The sequence below is a fragment of the Bubalus bubalis genome, chromosome 8 (assembly GCF_019923935.1).
Source record: "Bubalus bubalis isolate 160015118507 breed Murrah chromosome 8, NDDB_SH_1, whole genome shotgun sequence".
Lineage (NCBI taxonomy): Eukaryota > Metazoa > Chordata > Mammalia > Artiodactyla > Bovidae > Bubalus > Bubalus bubalis.
The window spans coordinates 70,752,141-70,770,742 of record NC_059164.1 but is presented as its reverse complement, the minus strand read 5'-3'; the positions used below and the strand labels follow the sequence as shown (position 1 = coordinate 70,770,742).

At 35.9% G+C, this 18,602-nt stretch overlaps 1 protein-coding gene across 3 annotated transcripts in view; it reads left to right on the top strand.

Annotated features, from left to right (window-relative positions):
• PALS2 (protein associated with LIN7 2, MAGUK p55 family member) overlaps positions 1-18,602 on the top strand; it is a 132,927-nt gene extending 114,325 nt beyond the window's left edge. For all 3 annotated transcript variants that reach the window (XM_025291279.3, XM_025291280.3, XM_025291278.3), the window contains 3 exons: positions 3,448-3,650; positions 4,615-4,743; positions 12,116-18,602. In XM_025291279.3, the coding sequence (XP_025147064.1) occupies positions 3,448-3,650; positions 4,615-4,743; positions 12,116-12,292 (509 nt within the window). In that variant the 3' untranslated portion in view covers positions 12,293-18,602. The remainder of the gene's footprint in view (positions 1-3,447; positions 3,651-4,614; positions 4,744-12,115) is intronic.

Sequence of the window (18,602 nt, the reverse complement as noted above, 5' to 3'; positions counted from 1 at the left end):
TCATTATCTTATAATAATGATGTGCCTTTGTGTGCATCTATTTTTATTCCTTGTGCTGATGATTGTGGCTCTTCAGACTAGAAATTCATGCTCTTCCATTCTAGGGAATTACGTTTCTTGGATGATTTCTCTCTGTTTTCTGTTTTGACTTTTTCTAGAATTTCTATTAGCTAGATGTTGAACATCCTGGATTTATTTCCTTTGTCTCTTACTTTTCATATTGTCCAGCCTTTTATCTTTTTATTCTACTCTTTAAAAGATTACCTTGAATTCTTTATCTTCTATCTCATCAGTGTTTATCACAACTAGTCATAATTTTCATTTTAGGATTATTTTCTGTTTCCTCTTTAATTTTTTTTCCCCCATAGCACCATCTGTTTCTGGGAACTATCTCTGCTGTATCTCTAAGAATATTAAATAGTGAGTGTAATTATTTTTTATGTTTCTGTTGTATAGGATGATTAAAATATTCTGGAGATGAATAATGGTAATGGTTGCACAACAGTGTTAATGCACTTAATGCCACTGAATTGTACACTTAATAATGGTTAAAATGATAAATTTTATGTTATGTATATATTATCATGATTAAAAAACCCTAAGAATTAATCATATTAGCTTCTTAATATTCTAGTATATAAGTATACCATGCTTTATTTAACCCTCTCTGTTATCGTCCATTTGCATGGTTTGGGTGGCATTTTTGTTACAAGCAACTAAATTGTGTATATGTAAATCTCAGATGTAAAATTAGTAAACCAAAGGATATATATGTAGAGAGGGATTTATACATAGAAGTATAAATATATTTATTTCATCTTGCTTTCTTCATGCCAGATTAATTTACAGAAAGATATACTATTTTACCTTTCAACAGATTTATTTTTAGTAACTGTAAATATTCATATATGAATTTTTATATAGAATTATGTATGTATATCCACACATTAACTCTCACTTCGTTACATGACGTTAGTGTGTCTTACTTTTTTTTAAATCATTCACATTTATATAACATCTAGTTTTTATTAAGCTTCAGAATTAACACATACAAAAAAATATTAAGTGTGACAAATTTCCTTAACTTGTGATACATTGTCTGGTGGTCTGGATGGCAAGGTCTCATAGGGAAGGAGGTAAATACTGCTGTTAGATTAAGTTGATTTCATTTTCTTTATGTATTATATGATCCTAAAATAAAATATTAAAAATTATTCATCTACTTGGCTAAACCACCTTATTAATTATGTTTTCTCTTTACTATGTCTTGGAATAGTTAACAAATGTTACTTTGTTGCTTATTTCCTCACTATATGAAGAGCTGCTGAAGATTAGAATTTTGCTAAACAATCTGTTACCATAAAAGTCTAAGGAATCAGCTGTAGTTAAGTCACCCTGATCTAATTTCTCTGTTCTAAAAATGGAAAAAGACTTAATTATGTGGCAGTTTAGATTGTGTGTGTGTGTCCACTAGAGAATGGTATTGTAGTTAAAATTCACTTGTAAACCAAAAACATTTCACCAATAATGTGAGATTCTCTCCACGTGATAGAGGCAGTGGTAGAGGCAGTGTGTGTGTCTGTACATTCGACTTCAGGCAGCACATTTCCATATGTGGTTTCACTGGTGCATCACCAAAAGTCATACTCTTCTAAAATTATCTTCACAGATACTAAGCCAAGTCCTAGCATGTGTGTAGTTGGGGAACTTCAAATTGCCTTCGAAATTTTATCATACCACTTGTGGTAAAGAATTCCAGAAACCTTAGAGATTACACGTTTTTTAATATGAAAAGTCATTATAGCATCTTGAAGCTCTTTAAGTGACTTCATAAATCTCTCTACAGTAATCTGGGATGAGCCAGAAAACAGCAGGGGAAAAAGGGAATTGTCTTGTACATAATGATCTCATTTATCAATTAGACACTTGTTACTGAGCTTGAACTTAAAGTTTTGTTCTTATAAAAGTTTTCTTGGTGTGTTGTTACAAATAGTCCAAATACTGACTGTCACTTTTTCATCTGTTTACTTTCTAACTTTAATTGCATATGGTTAATGATTTCCTCAGATATTCTGCTTGTGTAAGTACTTGACTAATAGAAGTAGAATTTATATATATATATATATCTGATGTAGCCAAACTCAGATTAAGGTTAAACTTGAATATACACACACGTACACAAATTACCTTTCTTCCTAGGGAGTTCTAGCAAGTTGGCAGAGAGTACATAACTGCATTTTTACAACAGTTTGAAAGGTGATAATTATTTGTTCCTAGCACAACCAGGTTGCAAAGGAGTTGTATGTTTCTCACATACCAGATAAAAGGATCTTTGACTTGATCTCTCTCTCATTCTCTCAGAAAGAATACTTCAGGTCAGAGTAGAGAAAGTAGAACATAGTAACATCCAGGTGGCTAGATCTACCACTGAGGTACAAAACAAAACAGTTAACATTTGGAAATGTCAATTAGAAGGAAGCCAGAAGAAAGGTGTGGTACTAGGGTGAAATAAAGGACAGATAATTTGTGGGTAAAACTACCCACAATTCAGAAAATTGATAATACCAACTAAGAATAGAACTTTGCTCACTTATTGGACTTGCAATTAGGCAGTGTTAAAGTATAAAGAAATTAATACTCCTTAAGAGAAAGGGAGTATTGGTCAGATAGAAAAGACACTCATTTGCAATATATTTCACACTTAAGAAGGAAATGGCAACCCACTCCAGTACTCTTGCCTGGAGAATCCCATGGAGGGAGGAGCCTGGTAGGCTACAGTCCATGGGGTCGCAAAGAGTCGACACGACTGAGTGACTGTGACTTGACTTCACACTTATTAGCTCTTACCTTAGTTAAGAATTTCAAGTTAGGGCTCTGCTTCTAGGTAAAATATATTTCGAGTTTCAAACTGACTTTATATAGCATATTTTTGGATGTAAATTGTATATTGGAGACTACCTCTTAAAACATTTCTGTGGATCAGGGTCAGTAAACTTTTTTATTTTAGATTTTGTAGTCCGTTTAGTCTGTACCACAGCTATTCTGAGAAGGAAATGGCAACCCACTCCAGTATTCTTGCCTGGAGAATGCCAGGGACAGAGGCACCTAGTAGGCTGCCGTCTATGGGGTCACACAGAGTCGGACACGACTGAAGCGACTTAGCAGCAGCAGCTATTCTGCCTTTGTAAAATGAATGAAAACATGGGTGATAAAATGAATGAGCAAAGCTGTGTGCCAGTAAAACTTTTTTACAGAAGTATTATTATTTACAATAAGCAAACAGGTTTTGTAAATAAACTTTATTTACAAAAATAAGATTTGGTCATAGGCCATGGTTTGTCAACCCCTGCACTAAATGTAAAAGTCTTAAGCTACCCTGTACATTTTGGTTTATATTTTAATACATTGCATTGTCTCTATACAAATTCTCAATGCTGTGTTATTTAGTTACTTCACGGAAACCAAGGGAAGATGAAAAAGATGGCCAAGCATATAAATTTGTGTCACGATCTGAGATGGAAGCTGATATTAAAGCTGGAAAGTATTTGGAACATGGGGAATATGAAGGAAATCTCTATGGAACCAAGATCGACTCCATTCTTGAAGTTGTCCAAACTGGAAGAACTTGCATTTTGGATGTCAACCCACAAGTAAGCTGTATGAATTCCAAAGCTGTTTTTTAAGTTTTAGTTCCTATGGAGTTTTTGTCTTCAGATTATGAGGATATCTCTTTTCCTCTATTACCTGTGGCAATAGAGAACCTTATTATGCATCTACAGCTAGTTTACTACATCTCTAATCCATTAGTCATCAGAGACTTGGATGGCAATAGATGCTTGAGTCACACCCCTTCCCACCCAGCACACACACACCCCCACACATTCACACACATATCCCATTCATTTCATTCTCATTCTGTGTCCTTTACTGACCCCTTCCCACCATTCTACACTCAACCCAATCTCCTTTCCCTACTCAGAGATTTGTATTATTAATAGTTTGGTGCATATCATGCTGTCATTTTAAGTATGCTTTAAATAAAAATATATATATATTTAGAAAATGTAATGGGTTTTCTACTTTTGTTGTTGTTTCTTATATACATAAATGGAAAAATTCTATACAGATTCTTTAGCCTTTTTTCATTAAGCAGTATTTTTTGAAGATTTTTTCATGTTAGGTACTATAGAGCTTTTTTTGTGATTGCTGCATGATATTTCGTAGTACAGATATATGATTATTTATATAACCACTCTCCAGTTAATGGACACTGAAATTATTTCTGCTTTTTCAATATTAACAGAATTCTACAATTAACATAGAAAGCATTTATATCATTCTTAATGATTTGGAATCATTAAGTTTAATACTTTTTTTTTGTTCAGGGGTACCAAAGAGTAGTGAAACTGAAATCAGAACAAAATTAATGGATCACCATTTTAGGAAAGCACTATATGGAATCAGAAGGATAGAAAGGAGGTGAGGGGATGGGGAGCAGGTGTTAGACTGTGTCCTTTATCTTTAGGAAGAGGGCAGGTGGACTTTGATTATTTAGGGTAACATAATTCAGATTCTAACCCTATATAAATTGGTTTGCAACCTTCTCCTACACAGGCCCTGAAAGTGCTGAGGACATCCGAGTTCATGCCCTATGTTGTGTTCATCGCTGCTCCAGAGCTGGACACGCTGCGCGCCATGCACAAGGCCGTAGTGGAGGCTGGTGTCACTACCAAACTTTTGACGGTGAGGAGTGTTTCTCAGGCTAGCGGTATTATTTTCCTCCTAAAGTTTTTCCTTTTTCTTTTGGGCATGTGTAATTCTATCTATTTGTATTTATGAAACAAACACATTACATAAGGTATCACAGAATAAAAATATGTTCCCTGGATGTAGTTAGGATTTAGAACAGTATTGCTTTTACTTAAAAATCATTGTCCACTCCATTTTAAAACAGAAGTTTACTCTGTGTGAAAAGGAAATGGAACAGTGTTAAAATGTACATATTAATCTAATTCCTTCTTTTTACTACTGTGGAAACAGGGCCTATACAAGATGTTCATAAGGTTTACTATGGGTAGAGTTAGGTGTACTGACTTTTAGTTGTTACATGTTTTCATTTCTCCCTCTCTTTTTCTCATGTTGTGAAAAGTTTTAAATATGTAGAAAAGAGGGAAGACATGAACCCCCATGTGCCCACCACTTAGCTTCAATAACACATGGCCATTTTTGTTACAGTTAAACCTCTCTTCCCTTCCTCCCTTACCTTGAATTATTTTGGAGCACATCTTTGATATCACATCAACCATAAATACTTTAGTATTTATCTCTAAAGATAGGCATTTTGGATGTAACCATGAAGCCATTAACACATCAAACATTAGGAAGAGCAGCTTCTTAATATTATCAATATATAGTCTGTATTTGCATTTCCTCAGTATTTATAATTTTTTTTAGTTAGTTTGTTCAAATCAGGATCCAAACAAGATTAACACATTGCATTTACCTAATGTCTTCTAAATCTTTTTTCCCCCACCCCAGCTTAATTGAGGTATAATTGATATACAATAAACTATATATGTTGAAAGTACACACCTTGATGAGTTGGGGCTTATGTGTGCACCTGTGAGGCCATCACAGTAAAGAAACGGCATGCCCATCACCTCATAAGTTTCCCTGTGCCCCTTCACAGTCCCTCCCTCCTGCTTCTGCCTCTTCCACAGTTTAGCTGATTAGCCTTGAAATCAGGTAGCTTTAGTCTTCTTTGTTCTTTTTCAGGTTGCTCCATGTCTCTAATGAGCTTTATGAATATCTGAAATATAGTTATAATAAATGTTTTCATGTCTTCAAATTCTAACATTTGCATCAGTTCTGGATTATTTAATGACTTTGCTCCTCATTGTGAGTCTTATTTTCTTGCACCTTTGCAGTCCTAGTAATTTATTGGATACATAATATTGTGAATTTTGTCCTGGGAAATGCAGCTATTTGGAAATTGTTTGTTCCTTTCACATCTTGCTTTAAAACCAGAGCAGTTCTCATTCTAGGAGCAATTACTCTTGAGTGCTGAGGCAAAACCCATTTGAGTGCTCTCTCAGATGACCTGTGCCTCAAGAGGTTTTCTGTCCTGCCTGTGGGCATGGATATTGTTTCTGGCTCAGAATGATAGCTTCTCATCCTTCCTGGTGGTTCTTTGGTGACCCTGGGTAGTTGTGATGTTCAAGGATTGGTATTCAGCTGAATGCTTGGAGGGGGGTCTTTTGCAAGTCTCCAGAGTTCACTCTCCACGCTGCTGTTCCATCCTGTATTCTGTCCTGCAAACCCCTGCCGCCTTGTTCTCCCTGGACTGTCAGCTCTGCTGACAACTGAGAGAGTTCAGTAGCCTCCTCCTGGGCTCCGCCTCCCTATGCTGCAGACTGGAAGCTATTTCAAGCTGGTGTGTAACCTGGGATAATCATAGGGCTCACCGTTTCCTGTCTCTGGAATCCCTGGGTTCCATTGCTAACATGCGAAAGATGCACAGTGTCTTTTGTTATTCCGTACTTGTGGTCTGAGTTGTGAGGCAGGAGAGTTCTTCTGATATCTTTTGTGTGTTTTTTTTTAGGAACTGTGATGTGAAGTGGTAGTATTCCAAGTTTGTCATTCATTCTGCATTTATAAACTAGAATTCTTCTAAGTAATGACTTTTTTTTCATTAACTAGTTGATTACTCTGAAGTAGAGTATATACAGAAAAGTAGAAAATATACTTGATACTTCCCCTTTATAGATCAGTTTTCAGAATAATGGGTTTGTTCCATAACAGACTCCACAGGTGACCAAATAAGGTTTGTGTTTTTTAGTTTTTAAATCCACAAGCACATGGATTTAAACTTGATATATTTTACTTTATTATTGCAGTTGTTATTCTTATTGATGTTCAAATTGTCCCATTTTTGACCAACGGGGGCTTATTTAAGTTGGCCCTTGAGATCTATTTCATGAGCCTAATGGTCTCATATAGCTTCCCTGCTGTAAGACAGATGTTCCAGGCTCATCTTGTACATTTTCTGTTCCAAGCCAGGAGTCAGCTGTTTATCCAAAAAGCTCTGGTTCCTTTTAGAGTAAATGATGTTTTATTTTAGGACTATAATATTAAAGATGCACATTGTCCCAAGATTGATCATTGTTTCTAGCTTTATGCACCTTTTAGGTAGACAGAGCTCATTTGGATATATGCTTTTCTGTTTGTATGTTTGAAGGAAACTATCTTGAATTTATACTGACACTTCCCAATCAAGTTCAGGATTACAGGGTTTATACTTAACCTCTTTTATATGATAACTCCATTCTCCTGTGCTGAGTATCCCAGTTCTCAAAAACACTGGGAATGTTAAGAGTAGCACATAATTGCTCATTTGCTTTATCTCACAATACACAGCAGTCTGAATATAAGTGTACAAATGCTACCAGGTATGATTCCTGTGAACTGTCTCTTTTATCTTTAGGGTTTATCCCACTAAGTATATCAGTCAAATCAAATCACTATATTTTAAAGTCACTTGAAATACTCCCTGTGTCTGTGCTTAAGTCAGTTATTACTCTTTGATGTGTGAATTGTCTCATCTTTAGCTAGGAGGAGCCTATTCCTCTTATTGTCTGAGTCTTTTTAATACAACCCCAATAACCTTCAGTGATTCTTTGCTTCCTGGTACGAGCTGCTCCAGGTTATCCTTACACATTTCTTGGCCCAGATCTGGAACCAGCCTTTCAAAAGCCCTGGTTCCTTCTAGTGGGAAGTAGTATTTAGGCCTCCTATGGATGCTAGAGGTGTGTATTCAACTTAGCTGGTCATTGTTTCGAGATCTTCTTAGTGACCAGATAAAGGAAACATATTTCCCCCTTTTGGAATATAGACATCATTAGCTCAGTTTGATAGTTTCAACTCAGATTTTACATTTTTACTTAACTTCTTTGACTTTTTTTAATCGTTTTTTTTCCTCCTATGCTGAAAGTCTTCATTCCTAATAACATTAACATAATTTCAGACTTTACATATATATAATAAGCACATACTATATGTGTAATTCCTGAGTCATAATATTAACAATATGATTATTAAAAAGTTTTAAGTTTCAGACTTAAAACTTTTTTAAAAAATTATGATATATTCCTTGAATATTATTTTAAAGTCACTAAAATAATTCAGTGTTTAAGCCATCAACTTGAAACACTTTTTTATTTTGCTTTTAAGTTTTAGGTATTACTATTTTTTATTTGAATTTAATTTTGTCATATAATTGTATACATTTTCATAGTTCCAGAGTAAATCTTTAAATCAAACAAAATTTAGCTTTACTGTCCTCTGTACTCCAACCTCCCACCTACATAGGTAGCTATTTTCACAATTTTTAATATAAATATGTGTGTGTATCCTCCTGCCCCCATTTCTTACATTAAAGGTAGCTTCTTACATACAGTAGTCTGCCTGCCTTTTTCACTTACTAATACATTCTGGAGATCATTCTATAGCCATACAGAGAGAGAAGTTTTTATTCTTCCATCTATATGGTATACTAGATAATTGTCACAGGATTATTATCGTCAAATAGAATTGATTTGTGTTTTAACAGGACAGATTGCTAATGACTATACTAGGTAAGATTTGTTTATAAGTTGGCCTGTTTATACATCTATAACAAAAGGCTCCTCTGTTCATGGTATGCTCCAGCAAAGTATACTGGAGTGGGTTGCCATTCCTTTCTCCAGGGGAATCTTCCCAACCCAGGTGTCGAACCTGGGTCTTCTGCATTGAGCCACCAGGGAAACCCAAAGATATTTTAGTTGTTTCAAACTGATTTAGAGATCTCAGTGAAAATATTAACTAAAATATAAGGACTAATATCCCTCAAGCTTACTTGAGAACCCACTTCACTATTTTACTTTCCTTTAGGTGTTTTCACCAAATCCATTAACTTATTTACCATTATTAAGCTGCTGTTCCTAGTTTATGTGTTGATAACCCAGACCTGAGCTCCAATTTACACTAGCATTCACCTACTTAACATTACAGCTGCACCTGGATGTCTCATAGACACCTTAAACTTAGCATGTACAAAGTAGAATGTTTTATTTAACCCCCACCCAAAATCATATTTCCCCCACTCCCACCCACCCAACTCTGCGTCTTCTGCAACTATCTATTTATTCAAGCTAGAAACTCGAGCTATTTTTGATTCATTCATATTCCTCACGTTCCATATTCAGCCCATCAGCTAAACTGGATAATTTTATCACCAAAATATATGTCTATTCTGCTGTCATTTCCATCTTCTCTGCCTCCATCATAATCCAGAGATGTCTTCCCATCGCATCTAGGTCTTCCATGACCTAGCCTGTGCCGTCTCAACTTATTACCCCATCCTCCCTTGTCCTCCATCCATCTTGGTGGTCTTTTTATCTTTCAGTATCCATTTTCCCCTTGGATTTTACATTGCTGTTTCCTCTGCCTGGAATGCTCTTTCCTCCACTATAGTTCTCAATTTAAATGTCATTTCAGTTCAGTTCAGTCACTCAGTTGTGTGCAACTCTTTGCAACCCCATGAATCGCAGCACGCCAAACCTCTCTGTCCATCACCAACTCCCAGAGTCTACTCAAATCCATTTCCATCGAGTAGGTGATGCCATCCAGCCATTTCATCCTCTGTCATCGCCTTCTCCTCCTGCCCCCAATCCCTCCCAGCATCAGAGTCTTTTCCAATGAGTCAACTCGTCGCATAAGGTGGCCAAAGTATTGGAGTTTCAGCTTTAGCATCAGTCCTTCCAATGAACACCCAGGACTGATCTCCTTTAGGATGGACTGGTTGGTCTCCTTGCAGTCCAAGGGACTCTCAAGAGTCTTCTCCAACACCACAGTTCAAAAGCATCAATTCTTCAACGCTCAGCTTTCTTCACAGTCCAACTCTCACATCCATACATGACCACAGGAAAAACCATAGCCTTGACTAGACAGACCTTTTTTGGCAAAGTAATGTCTCTGCTTTTGAATATGCTATCTAGGTTGGTCATAACTTTTCTTCCAAGGAGTAAGCGCCTTTTAATTTCATGGCTGCAGTCACCATCTGCAGTGATTTTGGAGCCCAGAAAAATAAAGTCTGACACTGTTTCCACTGTTTCCCCATCTATTTCCCATGAAGTGATGGGACCAGATGCCATGATCTTAGTTTTCTGAATGTTGAGCTTTAAGCCAACTTTTTCACTCTCCTCTTTCACTTTCATCAAGAAGCTTTTTAGATCCTCTTCACTTTCTGCCATAAGGGTGGTGTCATCTGCATATCTGAGGTTATTGATATTTCTCCTGGCAATCTTGATTCCAGCTTGTGCTTCTTCCAGCCCAGCATTTCTCTTCTACTTTGCCTAGAAGTTAAATAAGCAGGGTGACAATACACAGCCTTGACATACTCCTTTTCCTATTTGGAACCAGTCTCTTGTTCTATGTCCGGTTCTAACTGTTGCTTCCTGACCTGCATATAGGTTTCTCAAGAGGCAGGTCAGGTGGTCTGGTATTCCCATCTCTTTCAGAATTTTCCACAGTTGATTGTGATCCATACAGTCAAAGGCTTTGGCATAGTGAATAAAGCAGAAATAGATGTTTTTCTGGAACTCTCTTGCTTTTTCCATGATCCAGCAGATGTTTGCAATTTGATCTCTGGTTCCTCTGCCTTTTCTAAAACCAGCTTGAACACCTGGAAGTTCACGGTTCACATATTGCTGAAGCCTGACTTGGAGAATTTTGAGCATTACTTTACTAGTGTGTGAGATGAGTTCAATTGTGCAGTAGTTTGAGCATTCTTTGTCATTGCCTTTCTTTGGGAGTGGAATGAAAACTGACCTTTTCCAGTCCTGTGGCCACTGCTGAGTTTTCCAAATTTGCTGACATATTGAGTGCAGCACTTTCACAGCATCATCTTTCAGGATGTGAAATAGCTCAACTGGAAATGTCATTTAGGTAGGTTAAATGTCATTTATTCATATGTAGAGTCACTCTGTCTAAGGTAGGTCTCTTAAAATTCTTTGTTCCTGATTGGTTTCTTTCATAGTACTTACTACAACTTGCAAGTTTTTGTTTATTTGCCCTCTTATTTGTCTCCTCCACTAAATGGTAAGAACCCATTCCATCTTATTCACTGTTATATCCATGGATTATGAAACAGACATTTTAATAGGAACTTAATGAATATTTGGAGAACCAGTAGAAGTACTGTGAAATTTAAAACAGTTTAATGAAAAGCTTTACTTGCTCATGAAAAAACCTGTTCTTTACTTATTCTCCCTAAATATTCCAGAATGACTAGAAGTATTTTATGAAATATAAACAATAATGAAATATATAACAAATTAAATTTAAGTGTGTGTGTGTGTTGTTGTTGTTGTTGTTGGGGGTGGGGAGCATGTAGTCATCAAACTATTCTTCTGAGATTCTCTTTCTTAGAGAAAGGCAGTAAATTTGGCTTTGAGCTTAACAGCCACTGAAATTTGGGTTCCATGATTTACAGACTCCATAAAGTAAAAATATTTTGAGAAGGATGATGTAGTCGGGCTGTGCTGTGCTAAGTTGCTTCAGTCATGTCCTGTTCTTTGAGACCCTATGGACCATAGCCCACCAGGCTTCTCTGTCCATGGGATTCCCCAAGTATGAATACTGGAGTGGGTTGTCATGCCCTCCTCCAGGAGATCTTCCCAACACAGGGATCAAACCTGCATCTCTTGCATCTCCTACATTGGCAGGCAGGTTCTTTACCACTAGTGCTACCTGGAGGCTAGAGACCTACAATAATTCCTTATTACTTTGGATTTCACCCTAAGATTATTGTCAATAGTCCTTTAATTAGGAATCTTATCTTAGTATCAGAGAAACAGAAGACACAATACTCATAAATGCAAACATGAATGTAGCTGGAATGACTGGATATGAACAGATGGTAATATATTTTTTAGCACTCTATGTAGATTAGATTTTGAGGATTGATATCACACTCAAAACAAATATCCATCCTAGTTACTTCTTCTTTCATTTTGAGTTGATTGTGAGCAAGTAAGTATACATTGTGTAAACTTTTCCTCTTGAAACTCTTTGCCAGGACTCTGACTTGAAGAAAACAGTGGATGAAAGTGCACGGATTCAGAGAGCATACAACCACTATTTTGATCTGATCATCGTCAATGACAATCTAGACAAAGCCTTTGAGAAACTTCAGACTGCCATAGAGAAACTGAGAATGGAGCCACAGTGGGTCCCAATCAGCTGGGTTTACTGATGATTCAGTAAGGTTCACAATTCAAATAAACTTTCCAAAAAGTGACTGCAACAAATAAACCTACTGAATAAATACATGCACAGATAGAAGATATCTGCCAAGTCCAGGCATTTTTATTGTGTAGATTGAAATACCAGTACACTATTCCGAATTTTTATATAAAATGTGGTTGAGAAGGTGTACTAATATATAATTTATCTTAATTTTTCTAACTTTTTATGGATAATCTTTCTATTCATATCACATAAAGAAATGCGTTGAAGCATTTTGTATATGTTTTGATTTAGTACCCTTGCCTTTTTCATCCAAGGAATTTTCAAATCATTCACTCTAACATTGGTCTCACATTTTCACTGTGATAATGAATACTTGAAATAGTTTTGTAAAGCTGTCATTTAGTTCGGTATTTAGTGAAGGTTCAGCTACTCTTATTAGGAAAAAATAATAGTTTATTGGCCTTCTTTCCTAATATATTCAATTTCTTACAGAAGCAGAATTTTAATGTCAGTGCTACAGCTAGTCTACTACCATCCAAATCTGACATCAGAAGTCTGCTCAGTGCAGCATAGCTTCATTATTTCAGAGTTGTATGGCTATCCGTTCTAATTTACGCAGCTGTGTTAGTTTTTCCCTTCCTGCTCTCTCTCGTGAAAAAATGAAGAGTAGTACCTTGCACTCTCATTCGTTGCAGTGACGGGCTGATGCTTCGTTAACATGTACACGGCGAGCGAGGCCACACCGGCCGGGAGAGTGCCTTATCCTGCAAACCTTGTAACAGAATGACTCTGAGAGCTGATCCATTGTAAAAGTTTAACTGATGAAAGTGTACCTATTGCTTTATACAGTTTTCTATTAGGATATGATCAGCAAATGTGTCATGCCTCTGAAAATTTCTGTGATGCTGAAAAATGCCTCTAAGTTTGCAGTTGGGGGCTTATGTGAACAGTTTGCTTTTTGAAGTGTGATGTGATCATTAGGGTATTTTTTCAGTTTGTTGTGTTGTGAACCAAATCCATTGAACAATTTATGAAATTTGGAAAAAATTGTCAAATGTTTTATCTCACTAGACTACATATATATTATATAATATATACAGTGTATGTATTATATAATATGCATTAAATAATGTTATATATTTTTTTACATTTGTTAGGAAATGTACTTTTTGTTTAGGAAGTAAACTTTTTGATTAGGAAAACAGTTCTCCTTCTTTAGATACATTAATATATACAAATTTCCAAAATTCATCTCAGTTAATATCTTCCTTTAGGATTCTTTGATGGTATAAATTCTTCTAAAGTATATTCAGAGATGCAGATTATTGTTTAACGAAGTTAGCCATATTTTATACTGCTGCTAGCTTTTCACATAAACAGTATTCACACTTAACAGGTTAGGTGCTTAAACTTTGATGATCATCTTTGTCTGGTGGTAGACACCAGATCCCTGGCTGCTGAAATTTGTTTTCCCCTCAGCTAAGACTGTCACATGGAATGCTAGCCCGGAGGACTCAGAGGGAAGAGAAAATACATGGTAATAAGCAGCAGGCACTGTTCTTTTTCACAATGAAACCAAACACCCAAGTAGCTGTATGGAGGTTCGTTGTCCTAGAATAGGAAATTGGTAGCAAAATGGATCATACCCTTTAGTAACTTTGGTAACTTTTAAACCACGTACATTTACATCAAAGTCTTGGCTTCTCAAAGATGAATCAAAGCACAGTGTCGAGATGATGTCCCATGACTTAGCATCTCAACACGCTGTAAATTTTAAGAGAAATTTTATTTTCACATTCTCAGGAAGTATGGTGTCTTCGGCAGTGTGCCTTCGTGCTGCTGCCTGCAGCCTCTAGGGGATCACTGGAGCCGCTGCCTGCAGCCTCTAGGGGATCACTGGAGCCGCTGCCTGCAGCCTCTAGGGGATCACTGGAGCCGCTGCCTGCAGCCTCTCGGGGATCACTGGAGCCGCTGCCTGCAGCCTCTCGGGGATCACTGGAGCCGCTGCCTGCAGCCTCTAGGGGATCACTGGAGCAGCTCAAGAAGTCTATCCACAAGATATTTTACCCATCGACACAACAGAGATGGTTTTTACATCAGACATATTTTAGGCCTTATCACATGGTATAAAGTGCACATTATTTAGAAAACAGTCTACACTTGAGTTATTTCTATTATAAATGGTATTCATGACTAACTAGTTTATACACATGAGATTCCTCCTAATATAAAATGGAACAATGCAGTTGATTTCATTTCCATCTAGATGCCAGAGCCGAAAAGAATCAATTTATAGCAAAGTTCATCTATCTCAATAAAGAGTCATTGAACTTGAAACTGAAGTCCCATCTGGTTCTGTAGAAACCAGCAGAGCTCTGCTGGGGCAAGAAGTCCCAGAGGCCCCGGAATTCTCCTATAGCAATGACAGTATAGTTGTGGTCAAGGGAATGTGAACTTCTCCTGTAGGGAAGGTCTAAGATAACTAGCTTTACTGAAGAGAAAATAGCTTAAGGTGACATTAAAAATATTCTTAAAAATATGCGTGCATATGCTTTTGGGAAACAATGTGCCAACATAGTAATGCACCTGAGGATTCCTTGTGGACAGGTGAGCATCCACATTCAGCATTCAGGGCATGATTATTTATATACAGCTAAATATATATATTTTTAAATATACAAATATCGCATATCCATAGAGTTGATGTCCCTGGATAAGTCATTTAACTGTAACTAGTGTAATAAATGTGATGCACTCAAGTAGAATTTTTCCTTTTATTATAACCAAGCCTTGATTATGCAGTTTCCATTTCTGTTTGATATTTGGATAGTGTCAAATAAAATACTATCCAATACATCAGGACTTTGTTTACTTTTACCATACAACTGCTGAACATAGCTTTCTAAGGTAGAAATCATATCATAAACCCAGTACAGCAATAGTAGCCTGAACCCTAGACTCTAGAATCTAGTAAATTTAATATAATAGCTTATAAGGACAAGTTTTCTTTAAAAGAGCAAATTGGATATTAACACAAATTTAGAAAAAAATTCAAATTAGCAATAAAATATGTTAGTGTAGCATTATAGACTATGGCCAGGTACTGACTGCTTTGACTGTAATATCCCAGTGACCATAGAAGATGATCTTTGTTTTAAAGAGTCATTTAAATTTGTACTTATTTTTATGGATAACAACAAGTGTCCCAGTCCAGTGATTGGGGTTGATTTTTCAGATGGATAGCCATGGAGTTAGGTATAATTATTTTAAACTGGTAAATATTAAAGTTTTGAAAATTGGTCTACTTAACATTGTACTTTTATGACTTCTGAAACAACACCCCATTTTCCAGGAACCACAGGCTAGGGAGCCAATAATTTTATAGTGATGAGTCTTTATACTACATATGGAAAAAGCAATCCTGAAGTTTTCTGTGTATAGCTAGCAGGTCATTTTTTAAATGTTTGAGTCATCATATATATAATATATATACACAGCTATGTGTATAATATGTAAAATTCTCCCAAGATATATGGATAATAATACTAAAATGTTCACTATGTAATTATAACTAATGCTCTTACATTTTTAATTATTTCCAAATTCTTAGACATTATGAAACTTTTCACATAGTTTTCAGAGGCTCTGGTTTTACTTTGAGGCAGATACTAATCCCCTTTCTGAAAAATATATTTGGAATTAAGCTCAGAAAGGTATTCTAACTTTATTTCCTTAGGGAAAAGGGACAGAGTCATGGATGGAAACCTCCTGAAATACTTATTTAAACCGTCAAATGAATTTGAGATATGGTTCAGGCTTAGAGATTATAGTACCTGCCCTTCTCTTGGATTTGTTGTGAGAATTCATGTAATAACATCTGTAATGGATTTGGAGTTCTTGGGAGAAATTCAGTACTTTAAATAACAGGACTATTGTATATAGAACAAGTTAATATTCACAAACTTTTAAGAATACAATTGAGTAATAATTCATCATATCATTTTTTACATATACATTATATGTCTGAAGAAGATAACAATTCTATAATTTTCTTAAGGTAAGATTATTTTTAACTGCATTTTTGCTAGCTTCAAGTTTTAGTTTTAATATTTTCCATAATTTACCATATTACTTGTGTGTTTCTGGAATGACTTAGTACACAGAATCAAAAATGAGTCCTTAAAACACTAGAAAGTGAAGGAATGATGCTATCTCATTTCTAAGACGACTTTAAAAGCATGATTTGCACTACTTCTGCAGTACACTGCACTGCATTCTTTAAAATAGTCTCTCTTTTTATAAAAATAGAGCTGGTGCACTTCTACTGGCTGAGATCCTAATTATGACTCCTGACCATATGACCATTGAGAAAATTTACATCTCCCTTTTAATAATACATTTGTTAAATAAGACTAACTTAATATTTATCTTCACCGTAATTTATAACTCTGATGAGGTAAATGGTAAATTGGAAATTCCTTATTAAGCTACTTTATTTGTTTATTATATATATTCATTTGCCCTGAGTTGGCTTATTTTTTAGTTCTTTTAAAGTGTACCTCTCTTGGAGGTAACATAGTGATAGGTGCACACCATTTAGAAATTCTGCCTTCAGTTTTAAAACAGCTCTGAGGATGTTGTTCCAGCCTGAAAGAGGTTGTGTTCTGGTCTCTTAGTGGCCTTGGTCAGGAGGTCTTGAGTTCAGAATCCTTTTCTAAGTCCAGACCTTTAGGAAATCCTCCTCCTCACCAACCAGACCACTCACAAGTCAAACAAAATTTAAGTAAGCAATCCAGTACTCTATTACATCTGAAGACACTCTGATCTTTGCCCCTTAAAGCTGCTTACCTTATTCTTCTGCCTGAATTTATCACTGCAGCCCTATAGTTCAACCCATAGTATTAAGTTTAAAAGGCATTTGTTTCTTTAAATGGGGAAACATATTCAGTTACCTCCAGTTGGGGGACCACGAATCCAATAGGACTGCATTTTTTTTTTGTTCTGTTCTCTACCTGCTTCAGGGCACTGGCTGATACTGCAGTGCTATGAGAAATCTGACTTGCGTCCATACACCAAAGCTGACCAGAAGCAACAATTCTTTTTTTTTCCCCTACCAGCTTTAATTGTTTTCTAATCTCCAGCACAAACTGAATGAACACATCTACAGATGATGTAAATGCCACTTACAACTTGGCAGATTAAATGACTTAATGCTTGTAAATCTGTCTTGAGTCCCAGTGAACAAGTACTGTTACTAACACAGAGCAAAAGCCAAAAGGTCTTATTTTAAAAGTTGGGGATAAATATCTTTATTGCACTTCAGTCACAGCAAGCCAGGGTAGAAACATACAAATATGACAAACTATGCCTGAAACTTAACCTTCTTCACATCAGTCAAGGAGGCCTGGGAGCTTGGAGGATGAGGGAAACTCTGCTATATATATTATTACCATCACTAAACCATAAGTCATTACCAATTAAAATATGTGGTTCTCGTCTTACTCTTAAATACAAGAAGCAGGCAGTGATGTGAGTAACCTTTGCAGGCTTTGCAGGACATACTTTGTTCTGATAGACATGGTCTAACTGAGAAATGCCTTAGTCTTTTTAGTGGAACTTGATTTGAGGAATAGCTGATCTCCATCTGTAACTGAAATACAAGGTAAATACTTCTTTTGGCTGTGTGTTCTCTTTAAAAAAGAACTGCTGATTCCTGTTTCTTCAGTAACGTTGGTTTTTAAGAAAATGTTATCTTGGATTTTGCTAGAAGAATGAACACTGGGGTTCAGCATCTGGTGTACTTTCTACATGTTATGTTAGCTCTATTAAGAACCCATGATGAAAATTTGATGTGAGGACTTTGGGTGTTTTTTCCCCCATTTCATTTTGGTATATTTTTGTTTTGAACACATATGCATGCTCTTTTTAACCTCTAGTCTGTGAAATGATGGTAGAAGAGATTTTTTTTTTTTAATGGAGGGCAAAATACTTGTTAACAACCAAAAAATTAAAGCTGAAGAAGCTGCTAAAGGTGAAAAAGTTTAAAAATAAAATTAATTGCTACTGCTTTCCAAGTAATTGTATTACTAGTACCTGTACAAAAGAGACATTATTGCTGTCCTTGTATAAATAAAATCTACCTGCAGTACAATTAAGTATTGACTTCTCAGCAACTATCCCTGTAAATTTTTCTTTTCACATATTAATATGTTGTCCAAAATGAAATTTACTGAAATGTTCAATCTGTGAGACTGCATACTCCTGGTAAAATATTTTTGTATATATAAAGAAATAAATACTTAATATTGGGAAAA